The sequence below is a fragment of the Carcharodon carcharias genome, chromosome 13, assembly GCF_017639515.1.
Source record: "Carcharodon carcharias isolate sCarCar2 chromosome 13, sCarCar2.pri, whole genome shotgun sequence".
NCBI lineage: Eukaryota > Metazoa > Chordata > Chondrichthyes > Lamniformes > Lamnidae > Carcharodon > Carcharodon carcharias.
This window is the reverse complement of record NC_054479.1, coordinates 61,577,360-61,594,701: the sequence shown is the minus strand read 5'-3', so window position 1 is coordinate 61,594,701 and position 17,342 is coordinate 61,577,360. Positions and strand designations below refer to the sequence as shown.

The following is a 17,342-nucleotide window of genomic DNA, read 5'->3' as shown; positions in this document are numbered from 1 at the left end:
AAACACTAAACAACTTTGATAAAAAAAATTAATGAAAACTCTTTATTTTAAAAACTTGACAAGCAAATGTTTGCATTTTTATATTTTGAGATTTGTTGCTATGTGCATATGCAGAGTCACAAATTTGGAAATAGTGCAATTGATTTCATGACTTTACACCGAGTGTGATGACTGAACAGACAGGGGGCAATCAGCTAGTTAATGGGAGAAGTACCTGGGATTAATTTGATCTAGGTCATGAAATAAAAGGGAAAGTAGGCACTCAGATAAGAAATTGGCAGACTGACAGGAAGCAGAGAGTAGTGATAAATGGTTGTTTTTCAGATTGGAGGAAGGTTTGTAGTGGAGTTCCCCAGGGGTCAGTGTTGGGACCTTGCTCTTCCTAATGTACACTAATGACTTAGACTGTGGTGTGCAGGGCATGATTTCAAAATTTGCAGATGATACGAAGATTGGAAACAAAAACAGAAAATGCTGAAAAAACTCAGCAGGTCTAACAGCATCTGTGGAGAGAAAAACAGAGTTAACGGTTCAAGTCGGTATGACTTCTTCAGAGATGGGAAGATTGGAAATGTTGGCAACAGTGATGGAGATAGTCTTGAACTTCAAAAGGATATAGACACATTGGTGAACTGGGCAGTTAAGTGGCAGATCAAGTTCAATGGAGAAGTGTGAGATGATTCATTTTGACAGGAAAGGTATGGTGAGGCAGTATAAAAATAAAGAGAGAGCCTCTAAAGAGGTGCAGGAACAGAGGGACCTTGGTGTATATGTACATAGGTCACTGGAGATGGCAGGGAATGCTGAGAGAGCCTTTAGTAAGGCATTTAGTATCTTAGGTTTTACTAATAGGGGCATAGAGTATAAGAGTAAGGAGATCATGTTGAACTCATATAAGACACTAGTTAGGTCTCATCTGGAGTACTGCATCCAGTTCTGGGCCATACTTGAGGAAGGATGTGAATGCACTGGAGAGAGCACAGAGGAGATTCACAAGAATGAATCCATGCATAAAGAACTGTAGCTATGAGGAAAGATTGGAGAGGTTCGGGTAAAAGCAAAAAACTGCGGATGTTGGAGAGGTTGAGTCTGTTTTTCCTTGGCTGAGAGGAGACTTGATAGAGGTATTCAAGATCTTGAGGGGTACGGACAGGGTAAATAGTGAGAAACTGTTCCCACTCAAGAGAACATCAAGAACTAGAGGGCACAGATTCAAAATAATTGGCAAAAGGAGTAAACGTGATGTGAGGAAAAATATTTTCACTCAGAGGGTAGTTGGGGAGCCTGGAACAAACTCCCTGAAAAGGTGGTGGAGACAGGTTTGATCGAGGTATTCAAAAGGGAATTGGATTACTATCTGAAAAGAGAGAATGTGCAAAGTTACGGGGATAAGGCAGGGGAATAGGACTAGGTGGAATGCTCTTTCAGAGTCAGTGCAGGCTTGATGGACTGAATGGACTCCTTTTGCACTGTAAAAACTCTGTGAGATGCTGTGATACTGAGTGGTCTGCTTGGTACCATGGGAGATGTACCTGAATGGTCTTGACTGTTGTGTGGGGGCTTCACCAATTCTGGGGGTTTCCACTTTGTTTTTTCAAGGGGTGCACACCATGTACACCCCTTATACACATCAATACCAAGAGTTCCTGCTTCCAAGGCTCAGTCAGGACGAGGTGTAACCCTGGGTGACGGAGTGCCCAGTGAGGTGGTGTGGAGTGATGACCAGGCCAGGCAATCAGCTTAGACTCCCGAAGAAGTGGATTTTATTTTCAAATTTGTTTTTGTTTGCCTTTACCAAGTGGGCCGAGTGGAATGTTGCCTGGTGATCTGCACGCCTGTATCCAGTGTGAAGTTCCCTCTAAACTGCATGGGCGTGCAGCAGCCTGAAAGATCCTGCAAAGGCCATGCACAAGTCAGCCCCTTTAAGTTATTGAGCATGCCTGGCCATGCAAAAAAAATTAAAAGGGCTGTGCACTTAAACAAATCACCAGGGCACTCCAAAAAACATTAAAGGTGCCTTGCTCCAGCCTCAATAAAAGGGCATGCAAGCCCCTGGATTTCCTGTTACAGGTTCCAAACAGGTTCCATACCGATGCTAGTACCCACCTACTTGCCAATTAAATGCCCTCACACTGACCCCACTTCACTTTCAGTGCTGACAACTGATATTAATGGGATCTTGTTCTAAGGAATTTCAGGGCTATGTCTCAAACACGGGATTGTGCACCTGGATGCAACTGTCTTTTGTGATCCTGTACATCCTGTCTTCCTATATAAACCCTTCCGGTTCCTTGCATCCTCCTGACTGACCTTCCTAAGCATTTTGTGCAGTTGTAACAGGGGAGCAGCCCTGACTGTTGGGGAGGGGAAAGGGAGGGTTGGGATGGGGGTGGGGGTGGTGTTGGACCTTCAGTGTGGAGCGAGTACTGGAGAGATCCGGGGCCTCTCTCAGATGTTGGTTTCAGGTCTTCTTTGTTCTGCTATACAGTTTCTGTAGGGATTTGGGACAGGTAGAATGGGGAGGGTGGGGGTGGGAACAAGGCTCTTAATATATCCAGAAGACCAAGCATATACACTGCTCAGTCTGACCAACATCTGGAATGTCAGTATCTGAACACTTGATGTATTAAAGCTCAAACACAGTGGTGTTTTTGTCCAATGTCTAAATACTAATCACATTCCAAGGTGTGGATTCACAAGATAATACCAAGAGTATGAACACAGACTGACTTTCTCTCCCCCAGTGTCCTGCCCAGGGGCACCGAGGTTACTTAACTCCACACAGATGGGTATGTGAGCCTGAATCTTTCTAGCCTAACACTAGGCTCTCTGGGTGAATGATCCTAGAATGAAATTGAAAGAGTTATGCTACCTGGTGTCAATCACAGGATTTGCCCACATACTCACACTATCTAATTTATTTAATTGATTCATTCACGGGATGTGGGCATCGCTGGCTAGGCCAGCATTTATTGCCCATCGCTAATCACTCTTGAGAAGGTGGTGGTGAACTGCCTTCTTGAACCGCTGCAGTCCATGTGCTGTAGGAACACCAACAGTGCTGTTAGGGAGGGAGTTTCAGGTTTTTGACCCAAAGCATCATGGTCTCAATCCTGGAATCTGGTACTGAAGGGGTAGGCCACACTGTTGTGACCAGCGAACATAGATCAGCAGACAATCTACAAACAGGAGCTTCCTACATTACAGAATTGGATAATCGAGTAACTCTGTGACCTCCCACATGCTGCAGTTGCCCGTTAACTGTGGCTCTATTCATTCTCCACCTTCAAAACCTGCCTATACCAATTGCGCTTCATTTTTCTAGAGCTCAGAGAGTCTAAGTACAACCGGATGCTATTAGTGACCAACTGGGGATTTGCAAGTCCTAGGTTGTCACTAGTACTGATCAGATTACGGACGCCGGACTGTGGGTCATTATGGTGAGCTAGCTGCAGGATAATTAGGCTGATTCCCTTGAAAGCAAGTTTATCAGCAACTGCACGGCATATCACTTCTTGGTCAAAGAGCGGCTGCAGGGTTACTCTGCACTCAAGCTGAGAGAAGGAAAATCGATTGCTCCGTATATGCCCGGGAGTGGGATTTAGAACACAGTACAACTCCTGCAAGGCTCTCACATTGTTTAGAGCCCTATCTGCAAGAAATGATTCCCCAACATAGGCCGTGACTAAATGTTTCAGCTTATAGTTCCTGACCTCTGACCTAGGAACAATATCCTTGGCTAGCCATAACATATCCAGGAATCCAGTTACACATCTGGCAAACTGATCTTTCATGAAGAGGTCGCCCCATGCCTTGTAAATAATTTGACAGTCACGGAACCAGATGTTGTGGCCTGCTAACAGAGGCCTGTCCAGCGACTGCAGGAACTGGAAGAAAGCTGCCATGGCCTCCTGGAGGCTGCAGGTAGGCTGAGGCTCTCCTCTCAGGTACAAGATTCCATCCATGATTTGTATCCCAGTAACAGCTGCTGCTCCTGCCGATATCGGATTACTGGGCAGGATGTACTTGTCGAAGATCTTCTCACCGCTCACTGCTGACAGCTGCACAATATCGCTACTTTCTTTGAAAAATAAAACATATACTGAGTGTTAGTGACACCACTAACATAGAGGCAAGAATTCTACTGTGGACAGGGCTTTACTCTTTATCCAACCTCGTGCTTTACCTGCCCTGGGAGTGTTTGATGCGTACAGTGTAGAGGGAGCTTTACTCTGTATCTAACCCCATGTTGTACCTGCCCTGGGATGGTTTGATGGGGACAATGTGGAGGGAGCTTTACTCTGTATCTAACCCCGTGCTGTGCCTGGCCTGGGAGTATTTGATGGGGATAGTATAGATGGTCTAGACTACTGACAGCCTGGCCACTGAGTGTGGGGAGAAAGGAGTGCAAGGAGTTGGATTCAGTAGAGTTTGCGGGAGAGAGCTGGCTCTAGCCTTCCCGATGAGGAATTTTAGACTCATCCAGGATTGGATGTTGAACAAGCAGTTTGACAATACAGGCAGTGAAGAGGTCGAGAGAGGTGATGCTGAGGTAGAGCTGGATGTTGTCTGCATACACATGGATGCTGTATTTTCGGATGATGTAGTCTTGGGGCAGCATGTAGATGAGAAATGGGAGGGGTGGAGGCCAAGGATAGATCCTTGGGGGACACCAGAGGTAACAGTGAGGGAGCGGGAAGAGAAGCCATTGCAGGAGATGGTCTCGATGATTGAATAAGCAGGAATGGTGAGGGTTGTCCCACCCAATTGTACAACAGTGGAGAGGCTTTGGAAGAAGGTGGTTGGAAGCACAGGGAGGGATATCCCAGTCATGGAGGAAGTCATGTTTTGATTCGGCTGTTCCATAAGAGCTGCATCAAACAGGAACCAATAACACTTTCTTAAATATACACATTTATCATTTGGGGTTTACAATTTACCCCCAATCTGATTCCTTCTAAACCACAACCAAACTGGACAAACCACCAAAAAATCACATATCCCCCAACAGAAACAAGACACCCACAAACCAAAAAACATGGATCTAGTCAAATGCCTCGGATACAATTCACTGGAGACAATGGGAGGAATTTTACACCCCATACACAGGCGGGTTTGGGTCGGGTGGGAAGTTGGAATGTTAATAATTTAAAATCTGGATCCAAGCCTGTCCATTTCTAGTTTTAACAAAGGTGGGACAAAGGGTGGGTAACCAATCCGCTCTCGGAAAAAGGATCAGTTGTTGAAATCTGGGGCCCAGACTCATTAATCATTCCATCATCTAGAGTCCCAACTAACTTACCTCTCTTTAACCAGAGCCCAAATTAACTGCCAGGAACAATAGAACACAGACTAATTAATAATGGGTAGAGGATTGGCTAACTAACAGAAGACAGAGAGTTGGGGTAAAGGGGGCATTTTCAGGATGGCAACCTGTAACTAGTGGAGTACCACAGGGATCAGTGCTGGGGCCACAATTATTTACAATATATATTAATGACATGGATGAGGGAAGTGAATGTACTATCGCCAAGTTTGCAGATGATAAAAAAATAGGTGGGAAAGCAAGCGGTAAGGATGACACAAAGAGTCTACAGAGGTACATAGACAGGTTAAGTGAGTGAGCAAAAACTTGGTAGATGGAATATAATGTGGGAAAATGTGAGGTTGTGCACTTTGGAAGGAAGGGTAGAGGAGCTGAATATTATTTAAATGCAGAAAGACTGCAGAAAGCTGCAGCACAGATGGATTTGGGGGTCCTCATGCATGAATCACAAAAAGCTAGCATACAAGTTCAACATGTAATAGGGAAGGCAAATGGAATGTTGGCCTTTATTTCAAAGGGAATGGAGTATTAAAAAGGGAAGTCTTGCTAAAACTATACAAGGCACTAGTTAGACAACACCTGGAATACTGTGAACAGTTTTGGTCCCCTTATCTAAGGAAAGATAGACTGGCATTCGAGACAGTCCAGCAAAGGTTCACTAGGTTGATCCTGGGTATGGAGGGATTTTTTTATGAGAAGAGGTTGAGTAGGTTGGGTCTGTACTCATTGGAGTTTAGAAGAATGAGAGGCATATTGAAACATATAAGATTCTTAGGGAGCTTGACAGGGTAGATGCTGAGAGGTTGTTTCCCCTTGTGGAAGAGGCTAGGACCATAGGGCATTATCTCAGGGTAAGGGGTCACCCATTTAAGACAGAGATGGGAAGGAATTTCTTCTCTCAGAGGATAGTGAATCTGTGGAATTCTTTAGCGCAGAGGGCTGTAGAGGCTGGGTTGTTGAGTATATTCAAGGCTGAGATAGAGAGATTTTTAAGCAGTAAGGGAATCAAGGATTATGGGAAAAGGCAGGAAAGTGGATTTAAGGATTATCAGATCAGCCATGATCTCATTGAATGGGGGGGTGGGGGGCAGGCTCGATGGGCCAAATGGCCTACTTCTGCTCCTACATCTTATGGTCAGAGCCCCAACTAATGAATTATTCCAATAATCACAGCTCAGGCTAACTACAACTCTTATTAACCAAGGGACTGATTAATTAATAGTTCCAGTAACCTGAGCCAGACTAACAGTAACCAGTGCTGAGACACACTACAATTCTTATCAATTAGTTTGTGTTCTAGTTAATAACTCCACTAACCAGAGCCCAGATTAACTGCACCTCCCAGTAACTACAGCCATACTAGTTAATCATTCCACTAATGAGAGCACCAACTAACTCGACCTGCCATTAACCACAGACTAGATTAACTGCACTTCCTAGTAACTAGAGCACAAGCTAATTACTAATTTCACTAATATGAGTCCAACTAATAAATTATTCAATTATATACTACTAACTCCAGCCCAGTGTCCACTAACCAGAGCCCACACTAGTTAATAATTCCACCAAACAGAGCCCAGAATAATTAATATTTGTCTGACCAGAGACCAGATCACTGAACCACCTAGTAACTGACACCCAGAATACCTGCACCTCTCACTAACCAGAACACTGACTAACTACACCTCTCATTAACCAGAACCCAGACTAACCAGAGCGCAGACTAATTATACCACTAATCAAAGCTAAGACTAATTAATAATTCCACTAACCAGAATCCCAAGCAATAGTACATCCATCCCACTAACCAGAGCCCACACTAATTAATAATTCCACTAAACAGAGCTCAGACTAACAGCTCTACTCTTGTAACCAAAGCCAATAACCAGAACCTAAGCAAACTGTACCTCCTGCTAACCAGAGCACAGATTAAATGCACCATAGGATATATTGGCTTAGGAGGGAGTGCAGAGTAGATTAACCAGAGTAGATTTAGCGGAATTCTAAGGGTTAGATTATGAGCAGTGATTACACAAACTAGAATTGTATTCTCTGGAATTTAGATGGTCAAGTGGTGATTTGATTGATGTTTAAGATATTAGGGGGATAGGGTAGATAGAAATAAACTTTTTCTGCTGATTGAGGAGTCTAGGACTAGGGAGCATTGTCTAAAGATTAGAGTCAGACCTTTCAGGAGTGAAATTAGGAAACACTAATACACACAAAGGGTGGTAGAAGTTTGGAACTCTCTTCTGCAAATGGAAATTGATCAATTGTTAACTTTAAAACTGAGATTGATAGTTTTTTTTAACCAAAGACATTAAGGGGTATGGGGTTAAGAGGTTATAAGGAGTTAGATTGCACATCAGCCAGGATCTAATTCAACTGCAAAGCAGGCTTGAGGGGCTAAATGGCCAACTCTTGTCCCTATCAGCATCTATTCACCTGAGCCCAGAATAATTAATATTTCCACGAAGCAGAGCCCAGACTAACACCATCTCCCAGTCACTGGAAACCGGAATACCAACAGTGAAAGCACACATGGTGAGGAAGGGAAGAGAAAACTAGAAATGATAAAATAATCTGACCCATTCCTGTGGTCTGCAGTTGGAAGAACACCAGTGGATTTCCACCCAGCTCCTGACTGAGCTGAACTCCTGCTGCCTTATCTTGATACCGATCTCCACTGCTCCAGTTAGACATGTTTGGACCCACGGGATCAGACGGTGGCACAATGCTCTCGGTATTCATCACCGCAGAGGATGTCTCTTTCTGCACTTCAGTCAGGGGTGATAATACAAACTGCAAAAGATGTGAAAGATATTGATATTACTAAACCCCAATTTTATCAATTTTTCCCACGTAACATGGGGCCACCAAAAGCTGGTTAATCACCCATCTCCACCGACATTCATAACAACCATCATTTTTTGATTTGGCAGTTGGTTTTACAGCAGGATACCATTCCTGCCCATTAGCCCTCTCCATTTATCCAGGCTGGGGGCCGGCACCAATACACGCTGGCTTTTCTTCACCAGTGGCATGGTTATTCCGTGGCCAACAAATCCTCGAGTGGTACTGGAAGCCATAGCATTCTGGCTCTGAGACAAGGGTGCATGGCTATGCCACAAGACCACTGATATCATCAAACCCCATAAACCAGGTATCATCAAACCCCATAAACCAGGTATCATCAAATCCATTAACCAGATATCATCAAACCCCATAAACCAGATATCATCAAACCCCATAAACCAGGTATCATCAAATCCATTAACCAGATATCATCAAACCCCCTAAACCAGGTATCATCAAACCCATTAACCAGATATCATCAAACGCCATTAACCAGATATCATCAAACCCCATAAACCCAGATATCATCAAACCCCATAAACCAGGTATCATCAAACCCATTAACCAGATATCATCAAACCCCCTAAACCAGGTATCAGCAAACCCCATAAACCCAGATATCATCAAACCCCATTAACTAGATATCATCAAACCCCATTAACCAGATATCAACAAACTCCATTAATCAGATATTATCAAACCCCATTAACCAGATATCTTCAAACCCCATTAATCAGATACCATTAAACCCCATAAACCCAGATATCATCAAACCCCATTAACCAGATATCTTCAAACACCATTAACCAGATATCACCAAACCCCATTAATCAGATATCATCAAACCCCATAAACCCAGATATCATCAAACACCATAAACCAGATATCATCAAATCCCATTAACCAGATATCATCAAACCCCATTAACCAGATATCATCAAACCCCAGATATCATCAAACCCCATAAACCAGATATAATCAAACCCCATAAACCAGATACCATCAAATCCTGTTAATCAGATATCATCAAGCCCCGCAAACCAGATATCATCAAACGCCAGAAACCAAATATTGTCAAACCCAATAAACCAGATATCATCAAACCCCATAAACCCAGATATCATCAAACCCCATAAACCAGATATCATCAAACCCCATAAACCCAGATATCATGAAAATCCATTAACCAAATATCATTAAACCCCCCTAAACCAGGTATCATCAAACCCATTAACCAGATATCATCAAACGCCATTAACCAGATATCATCAAACCCCATAAACTAGATATTATCAAACCCCATAAACCCAGATATCATCAAACCCCATTAACTAGATATCATCAAACCCCATAAACCCAGATATCATCAAACCCCATAAACCCAGATTCATCAAACCCCATTAATCAGATATCATCAAACTCCATAAACCAGATATCATCAAACCCCATTGACCAGATATCATCAAACCCCATAAACGCAGATATCTTCAAACCCCATTAACCAGATATCATCAAACCCCATTAACCAGATATCATCAAACCCCATTAATTAGATATCATCAAACCCCATAAACCCAGATATCATCAAACCCCATTAACCAGATATCATCAAACTCCATAAACTAGATATCATCAAACCCCATTAACCAGATATCATCAAACCCCATAAACCCAGACATCATCAAACCCCATAAACCCAGACATCATCAAACCCCCTTAACCAGATACCATCAATCCCCATAAACCCAGATATCATCAAACCCGATTAACTAGATATCATCAAACCCCATAAACCAGATATCATCAAACTCCATTAATCAGATATCATCAAACCCCATAAACTCAGATATCATCAAACCCCATTAACCAGGTATCTTCAAACCCCATAAACCAGATATCTTCAAACCCCATAAACCAGATATCTTCAAACCCCATAAACCAGATATCATCAAACCCCATTAATCAGATATCATCAAACCCCATTAACCAGATATCTTCAAACCCCACAAAACATATATCATCAAACCCCACAAACCAGATATCATCAAACCCCATTAACTATATATCATGAAACCCCATAAACCCAGATATCATCAAACCCCATTAATCAGCTATCATCAAACTCCATAAACCAGATATCATCCAACCCCATTAACCAGATATCATCAAACCCCATAAACCCAGATATCATCAACCCCATTAACCAGATATCATCAAACCCCATAAACCCAGATATCATCAAACCCCATTAACCAGATATCTTCAAACCCCATAAACCAGATATCATCAAACCCCATTAATCAGATATCATCAAACCCCATAACCCAGTTATCATCAAACCCCACAAACCAGATATCATCAAACCCCACAAAACAAATATCATCAAGCCCCACAAACCAGTTATCATCAAACCCCATTAATCAGATATCATCAAACCCCATTAATCGGATATCATCAAACCCCATAAACCAGATAACATCAAACCCCATTAACCAGATATCATCAAACCCCATTAACCAGATATCATCAAACCCCATTAACCACATATCATCAAGCCCCAGACACCAGATATCATCAAACCCCAAAAACTAGATATTGTCTAACCCCACAAACCAGATATCATCAAACCCCATTAACCAGATATCAACAAACCCCATAAACCCAGATGTCATCAAACCCCATAAACCAGATATCATCAAACCCCATAAAACCAGATATCATCAAACCCCATAAAACCAGATATCATCAAACCCCATAAACCAGATATCATCAAACCACATTAACCAGATATCATCAAACCCCAGAAACCCGATATCATCAAACCCCATTAACCAGATATCAACAAACCCCATAAACCCAGATTTTCATCAAACCCCATGAACCAGATATCATCAAACCCCATAAACCCAGATATCATCAAACCCCATTAACCAGATATTATCAAACCCCATACACCCAGATATCATCAAAACCCATTAACCAGCTATCATCAAATTCCATAAATCAGATATCATCAAACCCCATAAACCAGATATTATCAAACGCCATAAACCCAGATATCATCAAAACCCATTAACCAGATATCATCAAACTCCATAAATCAGATATCATCAAACCCCATAAACCAGATATCATCAAACCCTATAAACCCAGATATCATCAAACCCCTTAAACCAGATATTATCAAACCCCATAAACACAGATATCATCAAAACCCATTAACCAGATATCATCAAACCCCATAAATCTGATATCATCAAACCCCAAAAACCAGATATCATCAAACCCCATAAACCCAGATATCATCAAACCCCATTAACTAGATATCATCAAACCTCATAACCCCGGATATCATCAAACCTCATAAACCCAGATATCATCAAACCTCATAAACCCAGATATCATCAAACCCCATTAACCAGATATCATTAAACCCCATTAACCAGATATCATTAAACCCCATAAACCAGATATCATTAAACCCCGTAAATCCAGATATCATCATACCCCATAAACTAGATATCATCAAACCCCATAAACCCATATATCATCAAACCCCATAAACCCAGATATCATCAAACCCCATTAACCAGATATCAACAAACCCCATAAACCCAGATATCATCAAACCCCATAAACCCAGATATCATCAAAACCCATAGACCCAGATATCATCAAAACCTACAAACCCGATATCATCAAACCCCATTAAGCAGACATCATCAAACCCCAGAACGCTGGATACCGGTCAAACCCCTTAAATCCAGGAAGCCCTCTAGGGTTTGTCCAACATCCTAGCGTTCTAGGTTTTGTGTATTTATTATACAATAGGCCTCTCCAGTGTGTTGTAAATAGTTTCATCCTTTGCTGAGGGGAGGTCTTACCTTGCTGGGGACCCCATTGTCCTCACTGTTTTCAGGTGATATTTTTATCATATCCTCTGTTTAAAGATAATAAAGCATCAGCTTCTAGGAAAGGTTGAGTTTCCAACATTAGTTTAACTTGTTCCATGTTTTACTCAGTCAGTATAACAATGAACTTGCTCCATCATATATTGTGTGTTAAAATCAGTGGTATCAAAGTTTCCTTCAATCGTTACAACTCAGAAATATGCTTGCTTTTAAATGCTTCTTTTATTTCCTTTTAAAACTAATGTATCTGCATGCAGGAACTTCAGGACCAGTGTTTTACTACAGCATATACTGGGATTCATGCAAGATTACGAACATACATGTTAAATCCTTGAAAGGTCTTTAATAATAATCTGCTATGACTGATTATTCACTGCCTCCGTTCTCACTGTCCAGGCTTGCAAACATTCCTTTCCTTGTTCTTCCTTTAAGTTAAAATAGCGTATTCACTGCACACAATGCAGCCTGCTCTATGTCGGGGCAACCAAATGCAGATTGCATGATCACTTTGTAGAACGCTTCCATTCAGTCCACAAGCATGACCCTGAGTTTCCAGCCGTCATTTTAGTTCTCTGCTCCCCGACCTCTCCATCCTCGGTCTGCTACAGCATTCCAACGGAGCTCAATGTAGACCCGAGGAACAGCACCTCATCTTTCAATTCGGCACTTTACAGGCTTTCAGACTCAACACTGAGTTCAACAATTTCAGATCGTGACTTCTGCTTTTTTTTTGACTGTAGTTTGTTTATGGTGATTCCACTACTTCCATTTACACCTCCTCTAGACCCATCTTTTATTTCTTTACTTGTCTCATTATTATCTCTTTTTGCTTTCACTATCATCCGTTTTGCCATTTAATCTTTCCTACCTTCTCCCCATCACAGAGCTTGCCTTTTATTCTTCCCTCCCTCCTGCCCTTTTCCCTCCGAACTTGTTCATAAACTGTTCAATCTAACTTCTCCCAGCTCTCATGAAGAGACACTGATGCGAAACATTAACTCTCATCTTTCTCCGCAGATGATGCATGACTTGTTGAGTATTTCCAGCATTTTCTGTTCTTACTGCAGGAGAATGGATCTCACAGCAAGAACTATTTAGCTAGATTGTCCAATCAGTTTTATTTCAAAATAAATGGTTGCTGTTGGTGCTAAAATAATAGAATGGGAAAATCTCAAGGAAGAATTTGCATGTATGTAGCATCTTTCACAACCACAGAATGTCCCTAGGAGCTTCACGTAGAGGTAATTACATTTTTGTGGTCATGGTTGTTGGACAGCCAAACATTGCAGCTTGTTTCTAGGCCAACAACTATTTACAACTCACACACTGGAATACTATGAGATGTTGTGATGATTGCAAAAACAAAGGCCACAGCGTAGACTGAATAGAACCGCATTAGCACAAAAATACTTTGAAAGAGCCAGCGGGTGGACTGATCGTACGAACATACAAATTAGAAGCAGGAGTAGGCCACTCATTCCCTCGAGCCTGCTCCCCCATTCAATAAGATCATGGCTGATCTGATTGTAACTTCAACCTCACATTCCCGTCTACCCCGATAACCTTTCACCCCCTCGTTAATCAAGAATCTATCTAGCTCTGCCTTAAAAATACTTCAAAGACTCTGTTTCCACAGTCTTTTGAGAAAGAGATTTCTGAAGACTCACAACCCTCTGAGAAAAAAAGTTCCTCCTCATCTCTATTTTAAATGGGTGACCCCTATTTTTCAAACAGTGACCCCTAGTTCTAGATTCTCCCACAAGAGGAAACATCCCCTCCACATTCACCCTGTCAAGGTCCCTCAGGATCTTATATTTTTCAATCAAGTCACCTCTTACTCTTCTGAACTCCAGCAGATACAAGACTAGCCTGTCCAACCTTTCCTCATAAGGCAAACTGCCTATTCCAGGAATTAGTCTAGTAAACCTCTGAACTGCTTCCAATGTATTTACATCCTTCATTAAATAAGGAGACGTGTACTGTACTCCAGATGTGGTCTCACCAATGCCCTCTATAACTGAAGCATAACCTCTCTACTTTTGTATTCAATTCCCCTCACAATAAGTGATTACATTTTATTAGATTTCCTAATTACAAGCTGTATCTGCATACTAACCTTTTGCGATTCACGCACTAGGGCATTCAGATCCCTCTGCATCTCCGAGCTCTGCAAACTCTCACAATTTAAATAATAAGCTTCTTTTTCATTCTTCCTGCCAAGATGGACAATTTCACATTTGCCTACATTATACTCTATTTGTCAGATCTTTGCCCACTCACTTAATCTATCTATATCCCTTTGTAGTTTCCTTATGTCCTCTTCACAACTTACTTTCCTATCTATCTTTGTGTCATCAGCAAATTTAGCAACCATACAGTCCATCCCTTCATCCAAGGTAAACAGTTGAGGACCCAGCACTAATCCCTGTGGCATACTACCTGTTACATATTGCCAGCCGTAAAATGACCAATTTATGCCTACTCTCTGTTTCCTGGTAGGTAATCAATCTTCTATCTATGCCAATATGTTACCTCTACACCATGAGCTTTTAATTTCCAAATAACCTTTGGTGTGGCACCTTATCAAATGCCTTCTGGAAATCTAAATACAGGACATCCACCAGTTCCCCTTTATCCACAGCACATGTTACTTCCTCAAATAACTCCAATAAATTGACTCTGCATGATTACCCTAATTTTTTCTAAGTGCCCTGCTATAATGTCTTTCAAATCAGCTTCTAACATTTTCCCTATGACAGATGCTAAGCTAACTGGCCTGTAGTTTCCTGCTTTCTGTCTCTTTCCATTTTTGAATAAAGGAGTTACATTTGCTATTTTCCAATTGAATGGAACCTTCTCCAGATCTAGGGAATTTTGGAAAATTAAAAGCAGTGCATTAATTATCTTATTAGTCACTTCCTTTAAGACACTAGGGTGAAGTTCATCAGGATAAAAACAAAAAACTGCGGATGCTGGAAATCCAAAACAAAAACAGAAATACCTGGAAAAACTCAGCAGGTCTGGCAGCATCGGCGGAGAAGAGCAAAGCTGCTGTTTCGAGTCCTCATGACCCTTCAACAGAAGTAAGCAGAAATAGGAAAGGGGTGAAATATAAGCTATTTTAAGGGGGGACCTGAAATCAGCTTATATTTCACCCCTTTCCTATTTCTACTTCGTTCTGTTGAAGGGTCATGAGGACTCGAAATGTCAACTTTGCTCTTCTCTGCCGATACTGCCAGACCTGCTGAGTTTTTCCAGGTATTTCTGTTTTTGTTTTGAAGTTCATCAGGACCTGGGCACTTGTCAGCCGCAGCTCCAACAATTTGCCCAGTACCACTTCCCTGATGATTGCAATTTTCTTGAGTTCCTCCCTCCCTTCCATTTCCTGATTTACAGTTATTTCTGGAATGTTACTTGTATCCTCTACAGTGAAGACCGATGCAAAATACCTGTTCAATTTATCTGCTATCTCCTTATTTTCCATTATTAATTCCCCAGATTCACTTTCTATAGGACCAACGCTCACTTTGTTAACTCTTCTTTTTTAAATATCTATCTCTTACTATCTGTTTTTATATTTCTAGCTAGCTTTCTCTCATACTCTAATTTTTTCCTCCATTATTAATCTTTTAGACATTCTTTGCTGTTTTTTATATTCTGTCCAGTCTTCTGACCTGCCACCCATCTTCGCGCAATTGTATGCCTTTGCTTTAACTTTGACACTGTCTTCAACTTTTTTTAATTAACCACGGATGGTGGGTCCTCCCCTTGGAATTTCTCTTTGTCATACAAATATGTATATTCTGTGTATTCTGAAATTTCCCCTTAAATGTCTACCATTGCATTTCTATTGACTGACCCCTTAACCTATATTATCAGTTCACTTTCATTAGCTCTGCTTTCATTCCTTCATAATTATCCTTATTTAAGTTTAAAACATTTGTCTTAGATCCACTCTGCTCTCCCTCAAGCTGAATGTAAAATTTAACCTTATTATGATCGCTGCTATCTACTGGCGCCTTCATTATGGAGTCTTCAATTAATTCTATCTCATTGCACAATACCAGGTCAAGTATAGCCGAGCAGGTTGGTTGATATCAGAAAGTGCTATTCTAAGAAACTATCCCAAAAAGATTCTATGAAGTCCTCATCTAGGCTACATTTACCCATTTGATTTTTCCAGTGTACATGTAGATTAAAACCCCTTGATTATAGTGTAGCTTTCTGACAAGCTACTATCATTTCTTCCTTTATACTCTGTTCTACTGTGTGGTTACTGTTAGGGGGCCTGTACACCACTCCCACAAGTGACAACTTGCCTATATCATTTCTCATCTCTACCCAAACTGTTTCTAGGAACCTAAGGTTTCCTAAACTTAGGTCATCCCTTTTTAATGTGTTAACACCATCATTAATTAACAGAGCCACCTCTCCACCTTTTCCTAGCTTCCTGTCCTTCCGAAAGGTCATGTACCCTTCAATATTCAGGTTCCAACCTATGTCATCCTGTAGTCATGTCTCTGTAATGGCTATCAGATTGTACATACTTATTTCTATTTGCACTATCAGTTCATCTGTTTTGTTTCTAATGCTACGTACATTCAGATGCAGAGCCTTCAGTTTTGCCCTTTTAATATTTTTGTAACCTCTAGCCTTATCTGCTAACTTACTCTTAGATTTGTACTCTCTATCTCTTCCTGTCACAGTCTGTTTATCATTTCCCATATTAATAACTTAATCTCTTGCCTCATCTCTACTCTTTGATTTACCACATCACATTTAATATTTTATATTGGGTAAAAAATCTAATGGTTGCGACCAGGACAGTGCACAGCTATAGAGATAATGCTGAGGCTTTACGACACACAGGTCAGACTCATTTAGTGTACCATGCTCAGTTCTGATTATCATGCCACAAAAAAAATACAAACGCTGGAGGAAGTGCAGAAAATAACAAGACTGATCCCAGTGTAAACAGAATGAGCTAAGAGGAAAGACTGGAGACTAGTGAACTTGTTCATTCGAGGAGGAAGCCAGTGTCTGGACATTGGAGGGAGGGTTTTGATGGGAGAGTTGGGTACTCGAGGAATAGGCTTTGATGTGAGATGTAGGAAACTACACCAACAACTTGCCCCTAGATAGTATCCTTAATGAAAACATCCCAAGGTACTTCACAGGAACAGCAGTGAACAAAATTTGACATTGAGCCAAAGGTTTGATTGCAGGGTTTGGTTTTAAGGAGCGTTGTA

The 17,342-nt window shown here is 41.4% G+C and overlaps 1 protein-coding gene across 4 annotated transcripts in view; it reads right to left on the bottom strand.

Annotated features, from left to right (window-relative positions):
* Nucleotides 1-1,740: 1,740 nt before the first annotated feature.
* Nucleotides 1,741-17,342, bottom strand: part of LOC121286479 (protein PML-like) — a 46,806-nt gene continuing 31,204 nt past the window's right edge. For 3 of the 4 annotated variants that reach the window (XM_041203613.1, XM_041203614.1, XM_041203615.1), the window contains exons 8-10: nt 12,067-12,122; nt 7,915-8,128; nt 1,741-4,081 (exon numbers count right to left, since the gene is read on the bottom strand). In XM_041203613.1, coding sequence (XP_041059547.1) covers nt 3,270-4,081; nt 7,915-8,128; nt 12,067-12,122 — 1,082 coding nt within the window. In that variant the 3' untranslated portion in view covers nt 1,741-3,269. The remainder of the gene's footprint in view (nt 4,082-7,914; nt 8,129-12,066; nt 12,123-17,342) is intronic. The other variant, XM_041203616.1, reaches the window with a different exon arrangement.